General features: G+C 40.4%; 1 protein-coding gene across 2 annotated transcripts in view; it reads right to left on the reverse strand.

Moving 5' to 3' along the window:
- Positions 1 to 16,459, reverse strand: part of ADSS1 (adenylosuccinate synthase 1) — a 28,026-nt gene extending 11,567 nt beyond the window's left edge. Inside the window, exons 1-6 of one of the 2 annotated variants that reach the window (XM_085061216.1) lie at positions 16,187 to 16,459; positions 3,179 to 3,281; positions 1,705 to 1,767; positions 911 to 961; positions 501 to 567; positions 8 to 115 (exon numbers count right to left, since the gene is read on the reverse strand). In XM_085061216.1, the coding sequence (XP_084917342.1) occupies positions 8 to 115; positions 501 to 567; positions 911 to 961; positions 1,705 to 1,767; positions 3,179 to 3,281; positions 16,187 to 16,372 (578 nt within the window). In that variant the 5' untranslated portion in view covers positions 16,373 to 16,459. Of the gene's footprint in view, positions 1 to 7; positions 116 to 500; positions 568 to 910; positions 962 to 1,704; positions 1,768 to 3,178; positions 3,282 to 15,700; positions 15,818 to 16,186 lie in introns of those variants that run through there. The other variant, XM_085061217.1, reaches the window with a different exon arrangement.
- Between the last annotated feature and the right edge of the window lie 6,917 nt (positions 16,460 to 23,376).

A 23,376-nucleotide genomic window follows, 5' to 3' on the forward strand; every position in this document is an offset into this window, starting at 1 on the left:
GCTGTACCTTGAAGAAAATTCATCAAAGTCAGAAAGGAGGTCACAAATCCGAAGGCCTGTTCGTGCAGCTTTGGAAGAATATGTTGGTCCAATCCCCTTTTTTGTTGTGCCAATACTAAGTAAAAAGAAACCCCCCCACCCAATATGTATAAATACATGCAAAAATACACTTTATGCCAAGTAATTTTGTCAAAGCTCTTCACTATATCATATACTGGGCAGGAGGTCTGAGACAGAAAATGATATTAAAGTTCTATAATAATAAATATATAGCAACTTTCAGGCTTTGCTTAAGTATTGCTAATATTCGTGGTATTCAGTACATATTGAGTCTGGCTGACAGTTTGTTCACTAACAAAAGTAGGAATGTAACAGAGTCACAGAATTAGTAACATCAACCAGGCTCCTTAGGCATACATTGCATTTCTGTTTTCCAAAATTACACTGATTTTCCAAATTTGAGTAACTATTAATGAAATGAGGGTGTTGAAAATATTTACTTTTTGCCTTCTTGCGCTTGACGTTGCACTTCCTGGAGCCCATCTACTGCCTGGTGAAAGTCAAACACTGCAGTGGAAAATCAAACGGATATAGTGAGAGAACAAAGGAGAAAAATATTCTTTAAATCACAGACATTCACAATTTCAAGACAAAGTGCCTTTGCTGTGATTGACAGTGCACAGGGCTCTTCAAGTAAAAACAGAGTGAGTATTCCTTAAACATTGTGAGAAGATGTAAAACATCACTCTTCAGTGGATACAGATTCCATTATTATGCTTCAGATTACACAACATAATAAGAAGCTGTGTTAGATCAAATCCATAACTGCTCTGTGGAATAATAATTTAATTTAGCATCATAAGCTAAGCAATCATTTGAGAGGGTTTTTCCCCCTTCAATCATCACTTACCTATATGTGCCCTATCTGATATAATCAGTCTTTTCTCCCAATCTTTTAAACCTGTCAAAAGATGAAGAAAGATAGGATTTCAGTTGTGCTGACTGGTGGAACTTTGACATTGGCTTTTACTTTTTTTATGTCTTTATGCCAGTTTATATGGCTTCTTGTTAAGGTAACTGTAGACAAAATGGATAAACCATAAGACAATATCAAATATCAGCAATACTTCTGAAACTTTTCTCATTTTTTACTTACCAGCTTTCTTTATTTGGTATGGACAAAGATACTTCTTCTTAATGCCAGAATGATGTGGTTTACACAGAATTATTTTTAGGAAATATTCTTGTTTAACGTAATACATCACCTAAATTCCATTTGCGCCTCAGAAAATAGAGAATTTCTATTTAGAAATATAAAACAATCTAAGAAATAGGGGACCTTGGAAGGTCATAGGGTCCAAAGCCTTGCTCGAAGCAGAATCAACTGAGTTTATATTTGGGCACAGAAACTCTGAGTTAAATCTTCCCTGTTTGAGGTCAAGGGAAGCTTACTACATAGTTTAGAATTTATTTTCCATCTAATGTGGTATCAAATGCCATAAAACTCCCCCAAACCCATGAAAAGATTCCTTTTGAAAATATGTCTGAAGACTACAATGTATTTCAACATTTTAAATACCGTTTCTCTCATTTACAAACCAGAATGTTACTGCACTGAATACTTATGCTCAGAAACAACAGCTCACAAAAATCCTCAACCTGACTGTCAATATAAAGGTAAGTTAAAAATTACTTGATACAAACCTTTCTTTTCATTCTTTTCAGCTTCTTCAAACAGGCCTGGTAAATGTATAACCACTCCATTACCTTTGGGAACATAAATGATTTATCTTAAAACAAGGAAATAAAACACTCATTTTTAGGATGTAAAGCATGTAAACACTTGCTGTCTAAAATTTTATTTAAAAAGTAAAACTAAATTTCACACAGAGTGATCTTGAGAACTTTTTGGATAAATCCTGATTGTGGGTAGGCAGCTACTAGCCTGCTAAACTCAGGAAAACCAGAGCTGGCTTGTTTCAGGCGTGAACGCCAGGCTGCTGCACAGCCAGCTGAGGTAAGCGGATTCTTGTCTTTGTTTATGGTGGACTTTGCCCTGCAACTTCACCCTCAATTGTTCACAGGGAAAAGCTCAAAGAAGTCCCTGGCCTTACCACACTGACAAGTCTGTGTGAAAATATTTAAATCTTCTTCAATATTCATGTATTTGTTTTAAACTCAGCTCAAACTACTGCTGTGATACGTTAGCAACAACTTCCCCCTGCTTTTCAGCTACAAAATAGAACCCACAAGCAATACAGAGCAGTACTGGCGAGACATGGAGGATTAGTGATGCAGTGGGCTGGAAACAGCTGCTGCCTCCTTCTTGGGAATGTCAGAAATATATGCAAGAGCCTGTCTCAGCCTAAATTTAGCATAACTCAAGTTATAGTCGTTACTAATTGACAAGGGAGTAAATAGGAAAGCAAGACAACACACCATATTTAGCTGAGAGAAAAAATATGTTTAATATATTCCAGTCATCCATTTGGAAATTATTAAATGGAACAAAACTGAAACTCTGTGACTCACTAGACTAATTTCTTGAACAGTCTAGACATAATTTCTGTCAGAAGGAATCAAAACTTTGGACAAGAGTCTTAAATCCGCTAACCATTTAAATATGAGTTTAACGTCCAGTGAGTGATGCAAACCTTTTTCTGATGCCACCTGCACTGAATATCTTTATATCAAAATACAACATCACCCTAAACAGCTGGAGATGTGAACAAAAATTAGACTGGATGCCAACCTCCTAAGCAGAGCCCTGTATTTTGGGGCCTATTTCTGGGAAGTCAGTGAAGAGATATCAAATTATATTATTTTTTTAGCCTAAGTCCTGGGGTTTGTGTGCTCAAAGAATAGCACATATATTTCTGAAAGTATAAAAACAGAGTGCAAGTAGAGGGTGGGATCTAAACCTTACCATAAAGTGTAAGAAGGAGCAACAGAATAGGATGTTTAGATGTTCTTGCTTTCTTTTTCTAACAGCAGCAACTAAACTGACACTGAAAGTAGAGTAACTCTTCACGTTAAAGTAGCAGTGAAATAAAAGTCAAACAGCTGAATCCAAAGCAAATCTGAGTGACAGTCATGTTTTTCTTTTCTTGTTACTATAAACCAGTTGCAGCTATCCACTACACACTGTTATTTTTTATAAGTTCCAAAAGTGTCTTACCAATAAAAGAAATGGCCTTTGGATTAATGATGCCACTAGGAAATAGGTGGAAATCATATTCTTTCCCATCGACAACCACAGTATGGCCTGCATTATTCCCACCCTGCAAAAGAAAGAAACATGTGAAGATTAATGGTCTAAACTCCCAGCAGATGATTTGGCAAGACAATCTTTTTTATGTATACATGTCTTTGGTCACTGTTTTCTCCACCTTATAGTTTCTTAACATGTAAAAAGGGCTCAGAGAGGACAATGAGGGTGCTAAAGGATTTCAGCATGACTTTATAGAATTATGAAGCAGAACAATACAGGGTCAAGGCAGGGCTGGGGCAGAGCAGAAGTTAATACAGGAATGGTGGCATAAGCTAGAAGAGAACTGAAGCTTTCTGGGAAAAAAACTGGAATTAACTACCATCCTTGGAATCCTGTCTCTGACATGCCCACACAAGCCCACGCTTTTTAGGCATCTTCTGTACATGGTCATTTCCGTGAGTTTAAGCTCAGTATTTCCCTTTGAATATAAGATCTTCCCAGCTGCCCACCCACAAAACAGCTACTGCTTCTCTTGGTGTTCAAGACGGAGGGTCTTTGTCAGGTTGGGAGCATGTGCAGACTTTGCAGCTTCACTGAATGACATTGTCAGTCACAGAATATCCTGAGTTGGAAGGGACCCACAAGGATCATCAAAGTCCAACTCATGTCCCTGCACAGGATGACTCCAAGAAATGGTCAAGGCAGGATTTTCCCTGTTACCACCACCACCACCACTTCGTGGAGTCTGCTACAATTCATGACTTACATGACTATCTATAAAGAACTGATGATAGGAGCTGGTGTTTTCCTCACTAAACTGTATTTCCACAAACAGCTTTAAAAGAGAATGACGTGACATTCTCTTTTAAACTTGGAAAGAGGCAAGCAAATCAAGGTCATGAGTTGACTCGAACAGAAACATTAAGAGTCTTAAAAATTAAAGGTCCAGTTTTCTCAGCAGGCTTAGTGTTTGTTTCTGCTGCATCTTGATATAAGTTTGTAAGGTAAGGTTTGTAAGCCTGGTAAGGCTGGGAAACCTCACTAGTCTGCTGTGGTGCCTTCAGTTTTCCCAAATGATTACAAATCTTTGTTTGGTTTGATACAAGGACTGAACGATTTAAACTGTCTAGAATGAGGGCATCTCCTGGAAGGGAAACTGAGACTGCCACTGGTAATTTGTAAACAATGAAGAGTGTTGGCTGAATGAGTGCAGTTACAAGAAAACTCTGAAAAAGCAGTCATTTAGGAAAATTAATACTACATAATTTCTGATACTACTAATTTATGAAAATTAATACTACAGCACACGTTATTCCAGAGTTTCATTTATCCTTCATTTACCCATTTGCCTGTTTGTTTTTATGTAAACTACAGGAAAAAGGCAAATGACAATCCTTTCAAAATGTGGATAAATGCTGAAAGAAAATAAAAAGAAAAAAACTATGGGTTATGAGAAAAGAATGTTTTTTAAGCAGTGTGATGGAGGAAAGCATTAATAAATATGTCTTCAAACATGACAAAAGTAACTCTCATGTTTTGGAACATGTGAGCTCAACAATTAATTTCAAACAGATAACCTGCTAAGGGGGAGCTGAGTAGGAGTTATAACAGAGAAAACAGTACACACAAATTTCATTTGACTTAAAAGCTGCTGGGTAGCTCATCCTTAGGATGGGAAGAACTCCCAAGTGTCTTGCTAATGCAGAGTTATAACTTGTCTACAGAATCCTTGCTATTTTGCTTGCCTCTCAGATATAATAAACCAGTTGTAGGAATCTGGATCTAGTTAAAAGTACTCCATTATCCAGAAGGTTAATAAATCAGGCAGGAGAGTACTTTACATGGTATTTCAGAGGTCTGACTCTGGTGGATTGCACTGGTTGAAACACCAGTTTATTTTATTATCAGGCTGAGAAAGAGGCTAGTAACTTCTTCTGGGACTCCCAGCTTTCCTCTTCAGCTCAGCTATAGGTGATGGCAAGATGGAAACTTTAAAAGAATTAACTCCATCATTTAACACCAATTTAATCTCTTATGCAAACAATAATTTTCTCTTTTCTTCCAAAAATGGGGAACCAGGCTGCTTCAAAAATATTTGTTGTCACAATGCTTTAGTTATACTCTGCTTTTCTTAATCAACATGAATATGAACAAATGAAATCAGGCTTGAGGACTCACAATCTGAGATAACAGCATTCCTAAATTATAGTCAAAGGTATTTCTTTGTACCCTAAAATTTTAGAATGTGGGATACACCAGTATGAGAATGTTTATGAAAGACAGTTTATGCTTTTGAAAAATTTCTGAGCAATTGACACCCAGACAAATGTTCTTTTTTTAGCAAATGCTTAAAAAGGGATGTTAATGAAGCAGCTTATGAAAGTTGGCGTACATAAAAAAATGCTGAAGCACAGAAACACCAGCAGATACAATATATCCTTTAATGATACACTTTCATTCCCTCTGGATAGATCACACAAACCAAAAATTCAGTGACAGATCACATAAAACAGCATTTCTCTAATAAAAAACTAGTATTGACATCTCTGGAACTGCACTTTGCACTGCTCATGTTGGTCTGTGTTTCCTAAATGAGTGTTTTCAAAGTACATTTTTACAGCTCAACTAATTATACTTTTATAAATATAATTGAAGTGATAGCAGAGCATTGAATTACCCAACAGACATGACCACACTTGCACAACATTACACTGGCCTGATGAGTTATTTTCTGTTTATTATCTGGTCATCTCAGTAATTTCACATGTTCAGTTATACAGATATTCCAACAGCACATTGGGCAGCCTAATAGCTGAGATATTAAAGACATCTACTCTTTTTCTAATTTTGCTGCTGTTCTGAGAGTCAATATAGGGCCTGTGCAAGTAATTTCTTTCCCTAACAAAATATAAGCAAACTGAAAAGCTTACAGGGGCTTAATTGGAAGACTACATGTCTACCTGGTACACTGCAGCTGTGGGAGCTCCCCTCTTTCCCTCAAATGGTATTTTATTAAAACGGTGTGAACACTAACAAACCAAGTCACAGTGTTCTCTGGACCCAGGATGATTCTTCTTGGACCAAGAAACTTTTGGAGCCTCTGCTTGGCCCTTGCTTCAAACACATGAACATCATAAACCTGCATTTAATATCCAGACTCTGCCATGCACCACTGAGCCCACTGAATTTTACTTCTCTTTTACCATTTGCAATTTCCTAGGCCACTAGAGATGGTATCTGTCTTCTTTTGCAGCTCTTCAAAAATGTCTCTAAGAAAGGGAATGTTAAGGCTGTAACTTCTGACAGATTAATCAGCAGTGGCATTTTGGCATGATCTGTACTGTAAAATGATGGAATGACCAAAAAAAACAAGAAGCATTTGCTGTGTAGTCTGGGCATCCCCATTAAACCACTCTGGTGTACAAAATGCTGTTCCCAGGAAGGCACCATTAGGGAAGCTGCTCCAGTGGCATCCATGCACCCTCCTCACATTCTTCTCCTGCTCCAGGGTGTGTCCCTACCATGGGACCCTCCCAAATGTTCAGTGGGGGCTGGATTTTAAAAAAATTATTTAAAAAAATTATTAAGTTGTACTCAGATAAAATTTGATTTTTTTCTGTAATATTTTAATCTATATTTTCTGAAATTTTGTAATCCAAGTGTAAAATTACATATTGTCCCAGTGATAGAAGAAGCTAGAGGAAATAAACTACCCCATGAAACATCATACAGTCTTTTTTCAGTAAGTACTTTGTTTAAAAAGAAAATCCATTTCCAAGATTTTTATGTGCTGATCTACTTGTGATATTGGATTGTTGCACTGATGTACATTGATTACTATTCCAGAGTGCACGAATACCAGAAGTGCATCAATACACTAAACTGAGAAGCTGTATCTTACCAGTGTTAACAACTGTATGCTGGCATAAACAGTACAAGGGAATTAATAATAATTATGAACAGGTTGCCAGAGGACAGTCATTGCCTTTATAGTAGAACTTACAAAAACCATGAAGAAACAAACTGCTGAAAGGCTGCTGTTTTGGCCTGTACTTTTTTTTTAAATAATCTCTTTATTGTCTGCAGCAAAAACAGCTCAAGATGAAGAATTTCTTTTGAGGACAGCAGTGCTGCTCAGTACCTGCAGCAGGAACCCTATTTTCGCAACTAGCCTTATGATACGTTTGAACAGGAAGGAAACGTATCCTGATGCTCAGAGGTGTTTCTGCCTGCTCTTGCCAGGCAGGTAGTGTGGAAGAGTGTTTCCAGATGCTCTGCTGGTTGGCACAGCCTTCATTTGCTCAGTGCTCCCCACCATATCTGATCACAATTTGATTAAGTAGATTGATATGAAAAATCATCAGTCCACACATAAAAACCTTAAAATCTGATGATAGTTCCAAGCTATAACTAGAGTGTGAATAAGAAACAGGGTTTTTTTGATGGGTTCCACAGTGATCAGTTCTCACCCTCTTCCAGTTAGCAAAGGGGAAATAACAGAAACTGGTTATTGAAGATTGGCAGCCAACACCACCATGGTGTGAGTGACACACCAGCAGTACACAGAGCTCCTTAGCCCATTGCTTGCTACATGCAGTGAATGTATAAAATGTCATGACCAGGTTTGGAATAAATGAATTAGAATCAAAAACATAGTTCAAGGAGATATCAGTGCTAGGAAGAACGTGGAGATATCTGAAGACAGTTTCAGTGCTGGCTGATATGCCTAAGGCAAACCTTGCGTGTATAAATGGGAATATCAAGTAGGAGTAGAAAGATTGTATTACCTCTCCTTTTGGCAGTCGTGCAACTGCCACTAGAATACTGTGTCCTTGGTACGGGGACAAGATTACAAGATGATCCCCTCTGGCATTATACTAATATATGAATTTATAATCTATGAATTGGAATATCAGACACAAGCAGTTTGGGAAGCCTGCACCTGAAAACAAATGCTATGACTCCTGTCTATTTCTCTTCATTCTAAAGTGTCCCAGAAATACTAATTCTATCCATTGACAGAGCAAAACATTTTCTGAAATTAATTGTATCTGCAGGCCAAATACTTCTCTCATCACGCTATAAAGTAGGCTACAAAATACTTCTGTTTTGTTACCTGAATTGAGTAATTTTCTTCAATTTATAGCATTTTATATGTGAATAAACAAGAAGGAACATTGTTACATAAACACTTTATTCTCTTTACAATTTAATTAACAGTGGCTATTTCTAGCTTACATCAGCAGCTGCCTGGAACTAACTTGAATAAATGTAGCTAGAAATTGCTACCAGCAGAACTGGCTCTGACACGAACTTTATAATAATATAGATCCATTGACTTTCATGGGATTTCTCGTTATTTACACCACTGCAAATGAGGTTTCATCATCATTGGTATTAAAAAAAATCCAGTCAGACAAATGCAATGTATTAAGTGCTTTGTACATGTAGACCCTTCAACACGATGTCACTGAATCACCTGTGTGTGAAAGCTTTTGTCAGTGACTGGAAGTGCTGCACATTCCAGTTGGGAGGTTGTTGCCATAGATGCTTGTTTCCCTTACTGGAAGGTTTTCTTGTTAATTTTTTTTTTCCAGTTTAAATATCACCAAATAACATCCAACTCACTCCAACTCAGGTTTCAAGAGGTGGACCATAACTTTGTTTTTTATTTTTAAACTCAAGCCATTGGGAAGACGTGGGTTGGGAATAATCAGAAGTATCCTTAAACCAGAAGAACTGAGGGAATAGAGGTTTTTAAAGCTGCAGTGTTGACAGAAAGCTGCTGTCAGTTGCAAGCTTATCTCCCGACACCAACCATACTCAGCCAAATCTAGTTTTCTTGGCTCTTCTTTCCCAAGACTGTGTTGCAATAATAATTTCAATAACTAACAACTCTGCACAGAACTAGTCTGACTCCTGTTTCTGTTCAAGTATGCCCCTTTGCTGACTCAAAGGATGAGCAAAATCCACAGAATCCCATCATCTCAACTAAAATAGCAATCTCTTCAAAAACTCCCCAATTCCTGTGGGAGGAGACCTTCTAAAGCCTAGTGAGATAATTAGTATGATTACAAACACACTCGAGAAGAACAGAGTAAGATTTTTCACCCTTTATAGAAACATAAAATTATTTGTAGCCAGATATAAAACCTGAAGCCTATATCATATACTGTGCCAATAATGTAGTATTTTTTCTTTACTACAAAAAATGACCCTAACTTATACAGATACCTCAGTCTTCCCAAGCATTTGAAAAATGCAACTAGAAAAGCCAGGTCTAATTCAACTCAGGTTTTAAACAACAATCAGTGTAGGCAAACTAGACACTCAAATACTAGTTATTTTCTCTCAAACTGAATTCATAGTTTTGTCAAGCCACATCAGAACAATATACCACAACAAACCACTACAACAAAACACACACTCCAGCAACAGATGCAAAGAAAATAAATTCAAGGTGTATTGATAGAAAATGCTATAGTGGAAAAAACATTCTGACTAATGTTGGCAGAATATGAAAATAAAGGAAATCAAACATGAGAAAGCCTAGATAAGTCTACTCATCTTTAATTCTCTCTTCTGAAGAAGCACAGTCATGTCCCTGTGGGAAGTAATATGATCCAAGGATATGAACATAACTTTTCTTATATCTGTAAACAAGTTAACAACAGGAATGAAATAGAACAGATGTCATTTCAGTTTAATTTTCAGCTGTTTTGTTTTGATGCTTGTAGAGGATAATAAATTCATCAGGCTTTATAAAGGGGATTGAAAATTAAGCTTGCTTTCTTATGGAGATTTGGAAACTTTAAACCTGACCTTCTCATACAGTATTTATAATCCTGGTGGTCCTGAGATGATCTCGCTGATGCCCAAAGGAAAGGCTAGTTTAAAATAGCAGTGTCACCATGTTGTTCTAAAGCTTAAAATGATATAGTGTGGCATGTAAGTTTGTATAAGCAGAATGGAAAATAAAATTGGATAAAGTACCTTATAAGTGACAGATTGTTACAAAAAATTTTCAAGTTTGGAAGGGTGGACTTTTTTATTGTAGCTAAAGGAACAACTCACACTTAAATCCTCTCCTGTGCTGCATAGCAAATTAAATCTACTTGTGTTTTTGCATGGAATCTTGCAAAAATGACTTAGAAACCTGTATGAATGTACATGCAAATGGGATTATCAGCCTTCTCAAACATCTGAGAACCCAAAAACAACAGTCCTGCAGTCCCGACACACTCATGACTTGAAGGTCATCAATCTCTTCACTGAAGATCATCAAGCACTAAATCATTAGGAGATTAAAGTCTTTCCATGCTACTTTATCCTGTAGGGAGAAATTACACTAAATATCACAGTCAAATCTCATTGAAAGGAGAGCAACACATGACACACACACAGAAAAACAGTATCCGACTAGGCCCTGTAACTCCACATAATCATCACATAAAACTGCCCTAATTTAATCCCCGTTGCAAACAATTCCAGTAGCCCATGATCAATAGGGACAGTCACAACAACGTGTGGCTGCTTACCCTGCCCTGTCAGCAGCAACAGAGGAACAAAGGCAACCTCCCAATCTCGCACCTAAACCACCCAGAGAAACTACTCGGCTGGCATTTCTGCCACGCTTGGGTTTTATTATTCAATCGCTTGCCCACAGTATTTTCCTTTGCATTCCTCCAACTATTGTTACTAAAACATACTACATTTACATTGCATTCATTAAAACACTAACACAAGGAAATAAGGAAACCTACCATAATATCCAAGTTACTTGTATGGAAGCATGGGGCACATCCCTTAACCCTTGCCTAAATTGTTCCCTACCGTTGTAATGCTTTCCCAAACCCAAAATGTTTGGGAGGCTTTTCTTACTGGTAAGTAAGATTGCCAGGCTTTTCCTACTGGTAAGACCTTCTGAAACTTATTTGTTGACATACACTACATCGAGAAAATAAGCCACTCAACACCCTTGGTTTATGACCTGGTTAAATCTCTCAGTCCAAGTAACTGTGAACTACTCAACCTTAACCAGTTTTTCTGGTACCCTTTTCAACCTCCTCAGCTTTTATTCACTATTAACATCAACTGTAATTTTTGTCCATGTGCCTCAAGATCAGATGATCTTTGAAACTAAAGCAATTCTTAACTTGAAAGCACAGACTTGATAGAAGAAATATTTTAAAAAGTGACTGCGTATTTAGTGTAAAACAAAAACTTTAATATGAGAAGTTCAAGAAACCTAGGAACAGCTCTTCTTAATGCAATCACATTCTAACTATTTGGTGCTGCTTCTTACATGTCAGTTCTTAAGGGAATGTAGATAACATCAGGCAGATTGTTTCCAGACTTCCAGAAAGCAGAATTGTCACTGACATATCCAGCATTGTCATGGGCACACTGGGACTGCAGTGCCAAATGACAACTTGAAAAAATTCTTAAAACCTGTCTTGGCCTAGTTCCTGCTGCTGAATCACTGCCACTGGTGTTGGTTGGTGTGATGTGAAGAAAGACATGCATTGGTGCTGCAGCTGGTTTATGCATCTATTCAGGAACCATGATGTGACCTGCGGCAGGTAGTGGTGATTATCTCTACATACCTATTAGAAACAGCTTTCCTATCTTTCATTTCAGATTTTTGGAAAATCTTTCCTTCCCTTCAATTTTTTAACCAAATGCTTTATGGGGCATTTCAGAACAAAGTTTTTTGTACTGTGTACCTTATGTAGTCCCACCTTAAGCCAGCAGCTAGAACTGCATGACAACCAGCTGGCCTCAGTTAACTGAGAACTTACCATGTGTGACTTTTTAGGAACAGCTTTAGTCCAAGTCTCTGGAAGCATACCACCTTGGTCCCTTGGCTCTTGTGACAGGTGACTGTTTGATCATACTCCAAATCTGGTCTGAGAAATTAGCTAATTAAAACCCCAGCAGCTAACCCAGCCACAAGTTCTAGCTTTGAAGGTAGACACAAAACAACACATGAGGTGATGTGAGAAATGTACATCTGGAATGAGAGCTCCCAATGAAAAAGTCACAATCTGAAATCATGTTTGGAACAAAGCTCTCCTCCTAAGTATGTTATATGTATCCAAATTACTGCATCTTATATTCTGACAACATGCTAAGTGACCTAGTAAAAAGTGAATCCCCACCTTTATGTCCAATATTCTCTTAGCTAAAAGCTTTAAGCAAATATACAAAACCTGTTTTTTAAAGAAACATAAAAATAAAATATTTGCCATTGAAATCTTTGGTTTTACCCTTTCCTAAAAATATACCAGGGATTAAAAGTATTGCATGGCATAATATCACAGCTCCATGCCCCAGAAGGCTACAATAAGAAAGAAATATTACCCTCTAATGTTCTTCTTCTGAATGTCTTTGTTGCTGAAAGAGTAGTTTAGAGGGAAAATGTTCTTTATGTCCTCCATTAATAACCTGAACTTAAACCTACTCAGTTCTTTAACAGGCTGGTATGATTAGTTTATTTAGAAACACCTTTTCTACTTTTTTATATGGGTTTGTGTGCCTGTGTATCTGGTATTTTAATGAAAGCAGCCTGTTAAGTTTTGTACAGCATCATCCATAAGAACATCCAAACATCTTTTACCCTTTCTGAAACATCCTCTTTCACACAATGCTACAAGTATACAGGTGAAATGAAATCAATTACTTCTGGTGAAACTAATATTTCATATTTAAATTATGTTGCATATTTCAGTGTCACTGAATGGTATACCTAATTATTTTGAACTCAGACTGTGTATAATCTAAGTACTGATCAACAAATTAAGTTACCAATTAATGTAAAACTAAATTCTGAACACTCAGGAAAATTACAGAGGCTGAGATTTTAATGCAGAATTTTCTTTTCACATAGTTTGAAGCATCCCTTGTTCCTGTGATTGACTTCCTATTGCCATTCACCTGTTTGCCTTTCTTTCTAGTACCCCAGAAAATAGAATTTAATTTCCTCTGCAGCAACCTCTGTCACAGATTATTGTCATGAAACCAACATACCAAAATGTTTGAGAAACACTTAATGAAAATTATTTTCTGAAATAATTAGGGAATTACTATTTAGGGAACTACTATTTTGAGAAACCTCTTCAAACTCAAATCTGGCCCTGAATTTAAATTCCTATACAGAGAGGAGGGCAACCCCACCTTTTTTGAAAGGCTAGCTCAAAGAGTATCCTACTGGGATGAAGAATTACTGTAGCCGGTACATTACTTCAGAAGACCTGAAAATCCATTTTTCAGATATTCATTTTCAAACTTTCTCTACTTCCATTTCACTGAGGACTAAAACAAACTGTTCAACATCATTTCCATCAACGTCTCAGAAAATGGAGTGGACAAGAGATCAGAAAATAACATTGTCAATTACCACACTCCAACAAAAAAAAAAAACCTTCTGGTGCAATTTTTTCTGACATTTTCTCTGAAGTCTCTAATAAATCAGTCATTCAGTGTTTCTTGTTTAAGAAATTGCTTCTAATACACAAGTGCTATGGCACTGAAAGTTTTTCTTGGTCTCTAGGAGCAATCTGAAGCAGCAAGGTTCTGGTCCAAACACTGAGGTTTTTCATGGCACTACACAGCATTAATGAAGTTCCCCTCAAAAGTGATTACACCTATAAGATAATGACCTGCCATTATCACACTGAGAGAACTCATCAGTACTGTTCATACCCTTAAATATGTGCATATCTTTACTAAACCTTAGCAGACTACTAACAGAGGCAAAAATCATACACCATTATCTACTTTCATGATTTGCTTTGAAAGGATGAAATATTAAATTATTAAAATGGCACATATTTTAAAGGATCTGCCAACTGCACAAAACACCCATTGAAGTATTAAGTGAGGAGTGGATTTTTTTCAAGTTACATAATATTTGCCACTCAAAAGTAAATCAGGACTCATATTTTCTTTTTCAAATGTTTTACAGTGGGCCCTGAACTCTGATCCTGAAGACCTCTCCATCTAAGCAGTGTATCAGTAATCCTGTTATAGGCTCACACACGGTGTGTGTGCAAGTGTATTGGGGAACACCCTTCTGGAAAGAGCCTAGAGCTCTTCTAGATCCACCTGCCTTCCACCCATCCCAGTCTCATCAGGATGCAGAAAGACGATCTAGATATGCCTGGCAGCAAATTAAGCCTTCTGAGCCATCAGCCTGTTGCTAACACACTAACCCTTCTGGCATGCTCTCACACCCTCCTGTATCCTTCAGAGGGCATTCTGAGGCTGCATCTGGGGGCCACACTTGCAAAGTAGCTCTCTGGATGGATAGCAAATCTGTCTTGAAAGCAGCTTCGGGGCATCTCTCAAAACTGAGTCTAAAAAGAACCAATACGACTCCATGAGAATGCACTGTTTGACACGGGCCTTTATGAAATGCTCCTCCTCAGCTAAATCTTGTGAATTTTTTTTTCTCACCAAAGCAATCCTGAGACGAGAGTTTAAATTCCTGGTAACACATTACTGGGGGAGGCAAGGGGGAAATAAATATGGAAAAATAGCTATGGTCCTGATAATACATATTCATTAGGTACCTTTTGCAGGAAAACTTCTCCCCAAGGTGATTCAAGATCTTGGGAGTTTAATGTCCTAAGTGAAAATACTTCCTCCAACTTCTAAATATTTAACCTACATGACAACATTTATTTACATAATATACTTAATTAAAGAAACGTCCTTGGATTTATTATCTTGAATTCAAGGATGTCTGTAGCTTTTCAGTAGCTATCATGCATTTTAAAGCAGAATAAATTTTATGGTATACACCATCTGAGCTGGACTAAGCTGACTACTTTTTAATGTGCTCACACAGTTTAAAGGGACAACAGACAGATTATTAGCTGTATTGGTCTAATATGTTCACAACTAATGTTTGAAAATAGTTCTGTAGAAGTATTACCATTACTAATGCCCCATCCCTGGAGGTGTTCAAGGCCAAGCTAAGGCTTTTAAACAACCTGGTCTAGTGGAGGATGTTCCAGCCCATGGCAGGGGGATTGGAACTGGATGATTTTTAAGGTCTCTTCCCCCCATTCGATTATTCTATCTGGAATTACCTCTGTATCTAATTTGGTTCATATTATGCAAACACATTGTTTTGAGAATCCTGACAATCTATTCAACTCAAAAATACCTATAAGCAAAGCCATGCAAGATGTTTCCTGTTTTCATGCAGCTCTAAATTATTATTTTTACATAACTTGTGGTTTTCTCCCGTTTTACTCATGCTCAATTTTAAAATACTTTCTTTTACAATAAACTTCCAGGCGCTTTGTAGGGAACAGTCTGCCCATCCAAAACAGCCCCTGCAGTAAAACTTTGGCAGACTCCTGCGGTTTATTAGGGCTGGCCTTCAGGCCGGCTCTTAGCGCTTTTCCCCGAAGGAGCAGCACGTCCGCAGACACCCACCCACCCGGCCACAGGCAGGGGAACATCCCCGCCAGCACTGACCGCACCCGGGCCGCGGGGCTCGGCTTTGCAGGGCAGCCCAGCGCCGGGAAGCGCCCGGAGCGCGGCTCCTCCCCGGGCCCCCGACCGCCGGCACCTCGGCATCCAGTGTCGCTTATCGTGAAGGGTCAGCTATTTATATTTATAGCTCAGGGCTTGCTGCTTTCCGAGTGGCATTTGGAGGCGCAGCCGGGGTGGCTCGGGGGGTGTGTGCGGGGCACACGGCTGCCCGCCCGGGCACGTTCACGTCCCGCCGCTGGCTGCGGGAGAGGGACGGGGAGCGAGAGTAGAGAGCGGGAGGGAGAAAACCAGCAGGAGCGGGGAGCGGCAGTTGGAGGGAAAGAGCGCTGCAGGGAGGGGAGGCGGAGCAGCGAGGGACAAGGGGTGACCCGCACGGGGAGGAGGTCGCCGGGGGAAAGCGGGAGCCGAAGGGAACGCAGGGTGGGGAAGCGCCGAGGGAGTGGCTGATAGAGCCGGCCCGGCACCCACCTGGCACCGGCACACAATGTCCGACTCGGTGGCCAGCAGGTCGACCACCTTGCCCTTGCCTTCGTCCCCCCACTGCGCCCCCAGCACCACCGTCACTTTGTTACCGCCCGGCTCGCTGCGCGCCCGCTTCAGCCCGCCGGCGGCGGGGTGGCCGCTGCGGTCGTTGGACGCCCGGGTGCCCGACATGCTGGGTGCTTGGGAGGGAGCGTGGCTGTGGCCGCAGCAGCCGCCGCCTCTCGCTGCCGAGCCCTGCGCGCTGCCCGCGCCGCGCCGCCGCCGCCCGCATTTAAGGGCGCCGCCGCCGCCCGCCCCGCGCTGCGCTGCGCTGACGTGCGGGGCCTCTGCCCCCCGGCTCGGCCTCGGCCTGGGCCGCCCGGCCGTGCTCGCACGCACGGTGCCCTCACACAGACACACACACAGGACCTCTCACACGCACGGTCCCCTCACACGCACCACACACTGTACTGCCTCACAGACACAGTCCCCTTACAAGCACCCTTCACACGCACGGTCCCCTCACACACATGGTTCCCTCACGCACAGGCACACGCTGGCAGAGGCTGTGGAATTGTGATGAGTGCACAGCCCTGGGACATGCATGTAACGGGCACCTCAGAGAGACGCCCATGTCACCCTCAGGCATGTCACCCTCAGACACTGAGTTTGAGGCAGACAGGCCTGTGAAACAGACAGACGGACGGACAGACAGACATCAGGCTAGGTCACTGTGAGGCACTCTCACGCAGGGGTCTGAGGTTGTGTCACTCTGTCAGGGGGCTGTGTGGCAGTCACAGCACACGGGGCCAAGGCTTGGGGCTGTCACAGCCTTCTGAGGCCTATGGAGCCATGTCACGCGGATGTACGGATGTGTCGTACTGAGGTGCATGACTGTCACTGTGACATTCACAAGCACTGTCACTGTTAGCAAGGTGTCAGGGTCTTAGGCACAGGAGCTGTGTCTCTGTGAGACACACAGTCCTGAGGAGCATGACCCTGTGTCACTGACAGACAGACACACTGGGCTGAGGAACACAGGCCGCTGTCACTGCAAGACAGATGTTGCTCTGAGGCATTTGGGACTGTTGTAGTCAGACATCCAGGGAATTGCACACCCAGAGATGCCTGGCATGTGCACAGGTACACTCAGAGTACCCTGTGATATGTAACAATGGGAGGCAGAGGGACAGGCACACAAGCTGCTCCAGTGCACAGGGGTCATGAGACACAAACATCTACCCGCTGGCCTGAGAAATGCAGGCAGGCTCACTGACTTTGACTGACACACACATTAGCCTAAAATACATACAACTGTTGTTACTGAACTGGCGCTTACCCTGTTGGCAGGCACATACATAGTTGTTTCCATGGCCTGAGACACTCAAGACTGTTTTGGCGAGGCACACATGCACACCCACACATACACTCATACACTGACCTGGAAAAAAACCCACAGATCCATCCCTTCGAGACAGATAAACAAGCAAGGCGCGTGGAGCTGTGTCACAAGGACAGATTAAGCGCCCACTTCTCTGTTGTGACAGGCAAACAGACCATGCCTGTCACCTATAACCCCTTCCCCACGCACGAGTCACAGGCTTTTTCTGCAGCACGTGTTCTGTAGCTCCAGGCATGTTGGCACTGTGTCCTTAAAAAAAGCGATTTGAAATGTGTAAGGTTAACAGACTAGTCTGAGGCACGTGCACCACTGTTAGTGTGAGGTGCATAAATGCACGTATGTAGCAGCACACACATACACGCACAAACGCACACACACAGACACACACATATACACAAACACACATGCACAAAGGCAAAACAGCAGAACATACCAGGCTGCAGCTTCAGGCAGGGGGAACCGTACCAGCTGCTGCTTCTGTGCTTCTCCTGGCAATTGCGTGCGTGTGATCCCTACCAAGAGAGCAAGGGACAGAAATTCAACATTTTCCAGTGACACATTCCCTCTCTTGCAGCCTGACTCAGATGAGATGCTGTGATGTTTATGAGATCACACAAGCACATGGTTTGTGCAGTGGTCAAAATGCAGAAGGGTAGTTCCACAACCTATTACTCTGGCAGAAAGATGAAAAGAAACTATTGGAAGGTTCTAATGAACTCCTGACAAATAAAAATATCCAGCATGTACAGCCCATTTCAAACACGCATATGAGTGCCTTGTATGTGTGTATGTAAAGATCTACCCATGGCTATGCACATACATGGATGTGTTTATGTATGTGTATCTATAGGACATAATCCCAGCACCTTGTAGGGATTCATGATGGCAAACGGAGCAGATATTTGCTTTACTTCAATTCGAGCATTTGCAGCATTTCTTCTAGGAAAAAGGTAGAGAAGATTTAACACTCTGTATGCTCCAGCTGAGTATTTAGCATGGATCAGTGGAGGTGATAAATATGGAAGAGAAGACAGGAATGGAACTCCTGATGTTTGAGCCTAGTTTCTGTGGATTCTGCAGTCAGTGAAATCATTTAACACCTTGCTGTTCCTACTGTATAAGCTCCAGAGCTGTTCTAGTTAGAAACCTCTGCTAATTTCCAGCCTTCTGGCCAATTTATATCCATACATTCTGTGCTGATGTTGCCACTTAGTTTAAATACTTGTTCCTTTCCCTTCCCTGTGTGTTTATTTATAGACAGAATTACATCCAGTCTCCAGCTTTGTTCAGCAGGAAAAGACAAGGTTTTTTGCTCTTCTCTCAAGGCAGACTCTTAAATTGCTGATCATTCTCACCTGCCTGCCCTACACCTGTTCTGATTTTAGCTCATGTTTCTTGAATATGGGCAGAGAGAATTGTACTTTCTGGTCCATGTCCAATTCCCTATTACCATCTACCAGGGAATTAATGTCTTCTCTTTTCAGATGGAAATATCTCACCTAAGATATTCCTGGACTTGCCAAGTTTCACATACGTGGTGAGAGTCAGCTCCTTTCCCGCACTTCCCTGCAGTGCTGGTATCTCACACACTGAAATACTGCTGCCTCTTTCTGCCATTGGCACTTCACATGCACAATTCAGCTACTTCGCATTTCATGTATGTATTCACAGCCAGATGCCATGTGTGATCTAACGTGGCCTGAGAGACAAGATTCCAGCTTGGGTTTTGGAATTTTGCATTATAGAATTTTAACCTTTATTTTTATTTTGACCACTATTTCAGTTGGAAGAATGTAAGGTGGGTTGACCTTGGCTGCAGCCAGTTTCCCCCTGAGCTGCTCTCTCTCCCCTCCTCAGCAGAATGGGGGCAGAGAAAATAAGATTAAAAAAAAACCCTCATGGGTCAAATAAAGGCAGTTTACTAAAGCAAAAGCAAAGGTCATGTGCACACAATGAAAGAAAAATACCCAAAAGATTTAATTCTCTACTTCCCAACAGCAAATGATGTTTGACCACTTCCTGGGAAGCAGGGCTTCAGCACGTGTAGTTGTTGCTCTGGAAGACAAATGTCATAAATAATAAATGGCCCCTCCTTCCTCCTCCTTTCTCATATCTTTAGCTGAGTAGACCCTTTGATCAGTTTGGGTCAGCTGTCAGCTGGTTATGTCCCCTCCTGCAGCCTACTTGTGTAGGGCAGAATGTTGGAGAGACAACCTTGGTGCTGTGCTAGCACTGCTCAGCAGTAGCCAAAACACTGGTGTGTTATCAACACCCTTTCAGCTACCAATGCAAAGAGCAGCACTAGGAGGGCTGCTGTGGGGAAATTTAATTCCATCTCAGCCAGACCAAATACAGGATTTAGTTACTGTGAATTCTTTTGTTAACTACTTCTTTTTGGCTACCCTCGTAATTGTTCTCACCCCATACTCTGCACTACATTGAGTGTCTTAATGAAATCCATGTCTACTGCATTTGATCTATCTCAATAGTTGTCAAAGGGAGCCACTGCCAGAGTGATCTGGTTTTGCTTTTGCTTTTCGCTTTTGTACTTCACCCCAGTTTTATTCACCACCAGGCTTCATTTTCTTTCAAATTTTCCTCTAAAGCTTCCCTTACTGTTCTGGCACGTTTCAGATCTTTTTGCAGCTTTAATAACAAAATAATTTTGTCCATAAAATAACAAAAATTGTATAATCTCATTGTGGAATAAATTTTTGTCAGGCATTATGTTTATGATTGTTATTAAAATTTGAAAACAGCAGCCCCAAGGACAGCAAAATGTAGCAGTAGCATCACTTAGTTCCCTCACTAATTCTCCTCTAGTTCTCCTTAAAACTGATGACTTTCAAGTCAGCTCTACACAGACAGAATACAAAAACATCCTTTGCTTCAAAAAATACATATTCCTGGTGCTGTTCCTCTGCAGAAGAAGCTGTTAACAGCTACATTTTGAAGTCAGAGAGGATGTCAGAGTTCTATTTATTACTATTTTTATGGCATTTAATATTGCCATTCTTGCATGTTTGTTTTTTTCCTCTCTTTATGGTACTCTGCACCTATTAGTATAGGCACTCAAATATTTTTCCAAAGTAATGTTGTTGCTGTTCTTGCATTTGGTTGGGTTTTGGTTATGCTCTTGTTTTTTTTAAAAGCAAACCACATGTAAATTGCACTGCTTAAGGACAGACTCCAGTCTTTTTGACAGGAGATGACAAACTTTTCTGCTATTTGGTCTTTGTGTCTCTCAGCCACAAAGAATACATTCATAACTTTTATATATCTTCAAAGCTACTGGCGTGGTGCAAATTTTATGGTTTTGTGCAAAAAAGGTGCATCCACTGTCTTTCTGAGATGGTCATAAATACCAGTTTATTTTCTTTCCAGTGCCACCAATATCAAACCTTCTGTTTCTGTAAACTGCTTTACATAAAAAAAGTACTGGACACTTTGAAAGCAAACTAATCAACCCGGGGTACACTTCTCATTATAAAAATTCAAAGCATTTAACTCAGCACAGAAATAATATGAAGCAGGTTAATTACCTGAAGTGAGACACCAAGTGACATGCGTCTAACACCAAATTAAAAGGAGACTTAAGTCCGATGAAATCAATGGATTTAAATACATTTTGATGTGTGAGATGAAAAAAAAAAATTCAGATTTCCAAGGTAGATTTTGCTCAGTTAAAAGCAAATGTTTGACTTTTAAATCCAGTAGGACATTAACAATGAGGCCATGCAGAGTGCTGTGAGACTTGTAAGGACCACAGGAAGGCAGTGGCTCTGTCCCTTTGAGTCACCTGGTGCTGGGTACTGATAAAGAAGGGAATGAGCTGTTAGCTCAGTAATCAGAACTGGTGTCTCAGAGTAGCTCCCTGTTCCTCAGAGCTCTTCCATTAAAACCAATTCATCTGGCAACACTCGATCTTTGCAATTTCACAGAAAAAAAAATCAAGCGTTTGCCTTCTCAGATAAAAAAATGCAGTGCTTTTTACTTTTGGGTGAATAATAAGAGCAAAATATGTGCACATGATTAAAGCAGTGCACTTCAGATTTACTTCAGAATAAATTGACCCAAACTGTATGGTTTCTTTTCAGAACTGCATTTTTACCAAACTCGTGTTTGTTCAGATCCCTGATAAAAATAGTAAAATGGTGCAAAAGCACATGAAGATCGATACTTGGAGAGTCATAAAAACTAATTATTTGGATAAAGCACACATCGAATCAGAAAGGCAGTGTTTGTGGTTCCATTATTTTTTCCCTGTTTCCATGAAAGACTTGGAGCTTGCAAAAAAGTGCATTTATTGAATGTGCACATGAATGAAGCTGGAAGCAACAAGTATCATGCTGGAGACCAGGATGCCTCTCTGAATAGGAGTCAAAATGTTTAACATGGTTGCAGAAGAACTCAAACATATTGCTGAGGTGGAAGAACACCTGTAAAATGCAGGCAGGTGCCTTTCAGCGTCCTGAGCCCTGCTGAACCACCCAGCTGGAGACCCAGCACTGCACAGTAGGGAAGGTGAGACCCATTTGAAGGAAATTAGGAGGAGATTCACAAGTGCATGAACACAGGTTTGGAAAATCCTAGGATGAAAATACTAGGAAAGCCCCAGGCTGAAAACTTGAAAGAGTGTTAGTCTAGGAAAAAGGAGACCAAAGGTGACACGATAACAACCTCCAAATATGTAAAGCCTGCTGCAAATTTCAAGGGAGTGGTAATGTGTTTTCTCTGTGGTGCATAGGATGAAATGAAAAGTGTTTGCATGTTTTATTAGATTAACAAACTAATCTGATAAGCATGGACAGCTGTATAAAGCTTTAGTAAGCTTGAAACAAATGTGAATAAGACCATCTTTGCTCTAACACTACTCATAAGGATGACATTTGAGCACAGCAATAGCTTGTCCAGACTTCAGGATTCCTGTGTCCTTGAGCATTTTTGAGAAGGGATTAGACAGAAATAATTCAACATTAATTGCTTCAAGTTAAACCAACTTCACTAACTGTGTATGTCAAAGTGGGTGCTGTAGATATTTTCTGAAGACTTTGGCCCAAACTCCTAAAAGTATATATCCACTTGTTTAGATGCCCAAGTCAAATACTTAAGCAACATTTAAGAAGTTGTTCAGCTGCCATCTAATTCTGCAATCACTTACATGGGAGTAGGCCCCCTATTCACCTTGTATCAGCTACTAGCTCTCACATCAGGTAGCTTTGCTACCAAATCCTGCCCTCATGAACAGTGAGTGTATAAACCAGAGCAAATACCCCACAAAGATGCATTTGGGCTGTCAACCCCAGATTGCTTGAGGATTGAAGGGTCTCAGGTGGAATGTGACAGGCATTGATACTTCAAATCTCTTTTTGGTGACTAGTGTCTGGCATCCTAGAGTGAGTCCTCTAATAATTGAATCCTAGAATGATTTGGGTTGGAAGGGCCCTTAGAGATCATATCATTCCAGTCTGCCATGGGCAGGGACACCTTCCACCAGACCAGTTTGTTCAAAGTCACATCCAGCCTGGCCTTGAATACTCCCAGGGATGGAGCATTCACTACTTCTTTCTCTCTGCCCAACAAGTAATCAAGCTGATCCCAAAACTAGAGGCTTCTTCACGTTATTTCAGTAATTTGAATAAATCATATGCACAGAAATAAGATTGCATAAAGCCTGTGAAATGATTTAAAGACAAATTTTAATGAAATGAGCTCAACTTGAATCATCTTTCCTGCCAATAAAGAGGTGGAGATGATGCAGGGGGATGTATATTTAAAGAAGGGGTTAAAGGAG

This window comes from Lichenostomus cassidix, chromosome 5 (assembly GCF_008360975.1).
Source record: "Lichenostomus cassidix isolate B80296 chromosome 5, HeHo_3.0, whole genome shotgun sequence".
NCBI lineage: Eukaryota > Metazoa > Chordata > Aves > Passeriformes > Meliphagidae > Lichenostomus > Lichenostomus cassidix.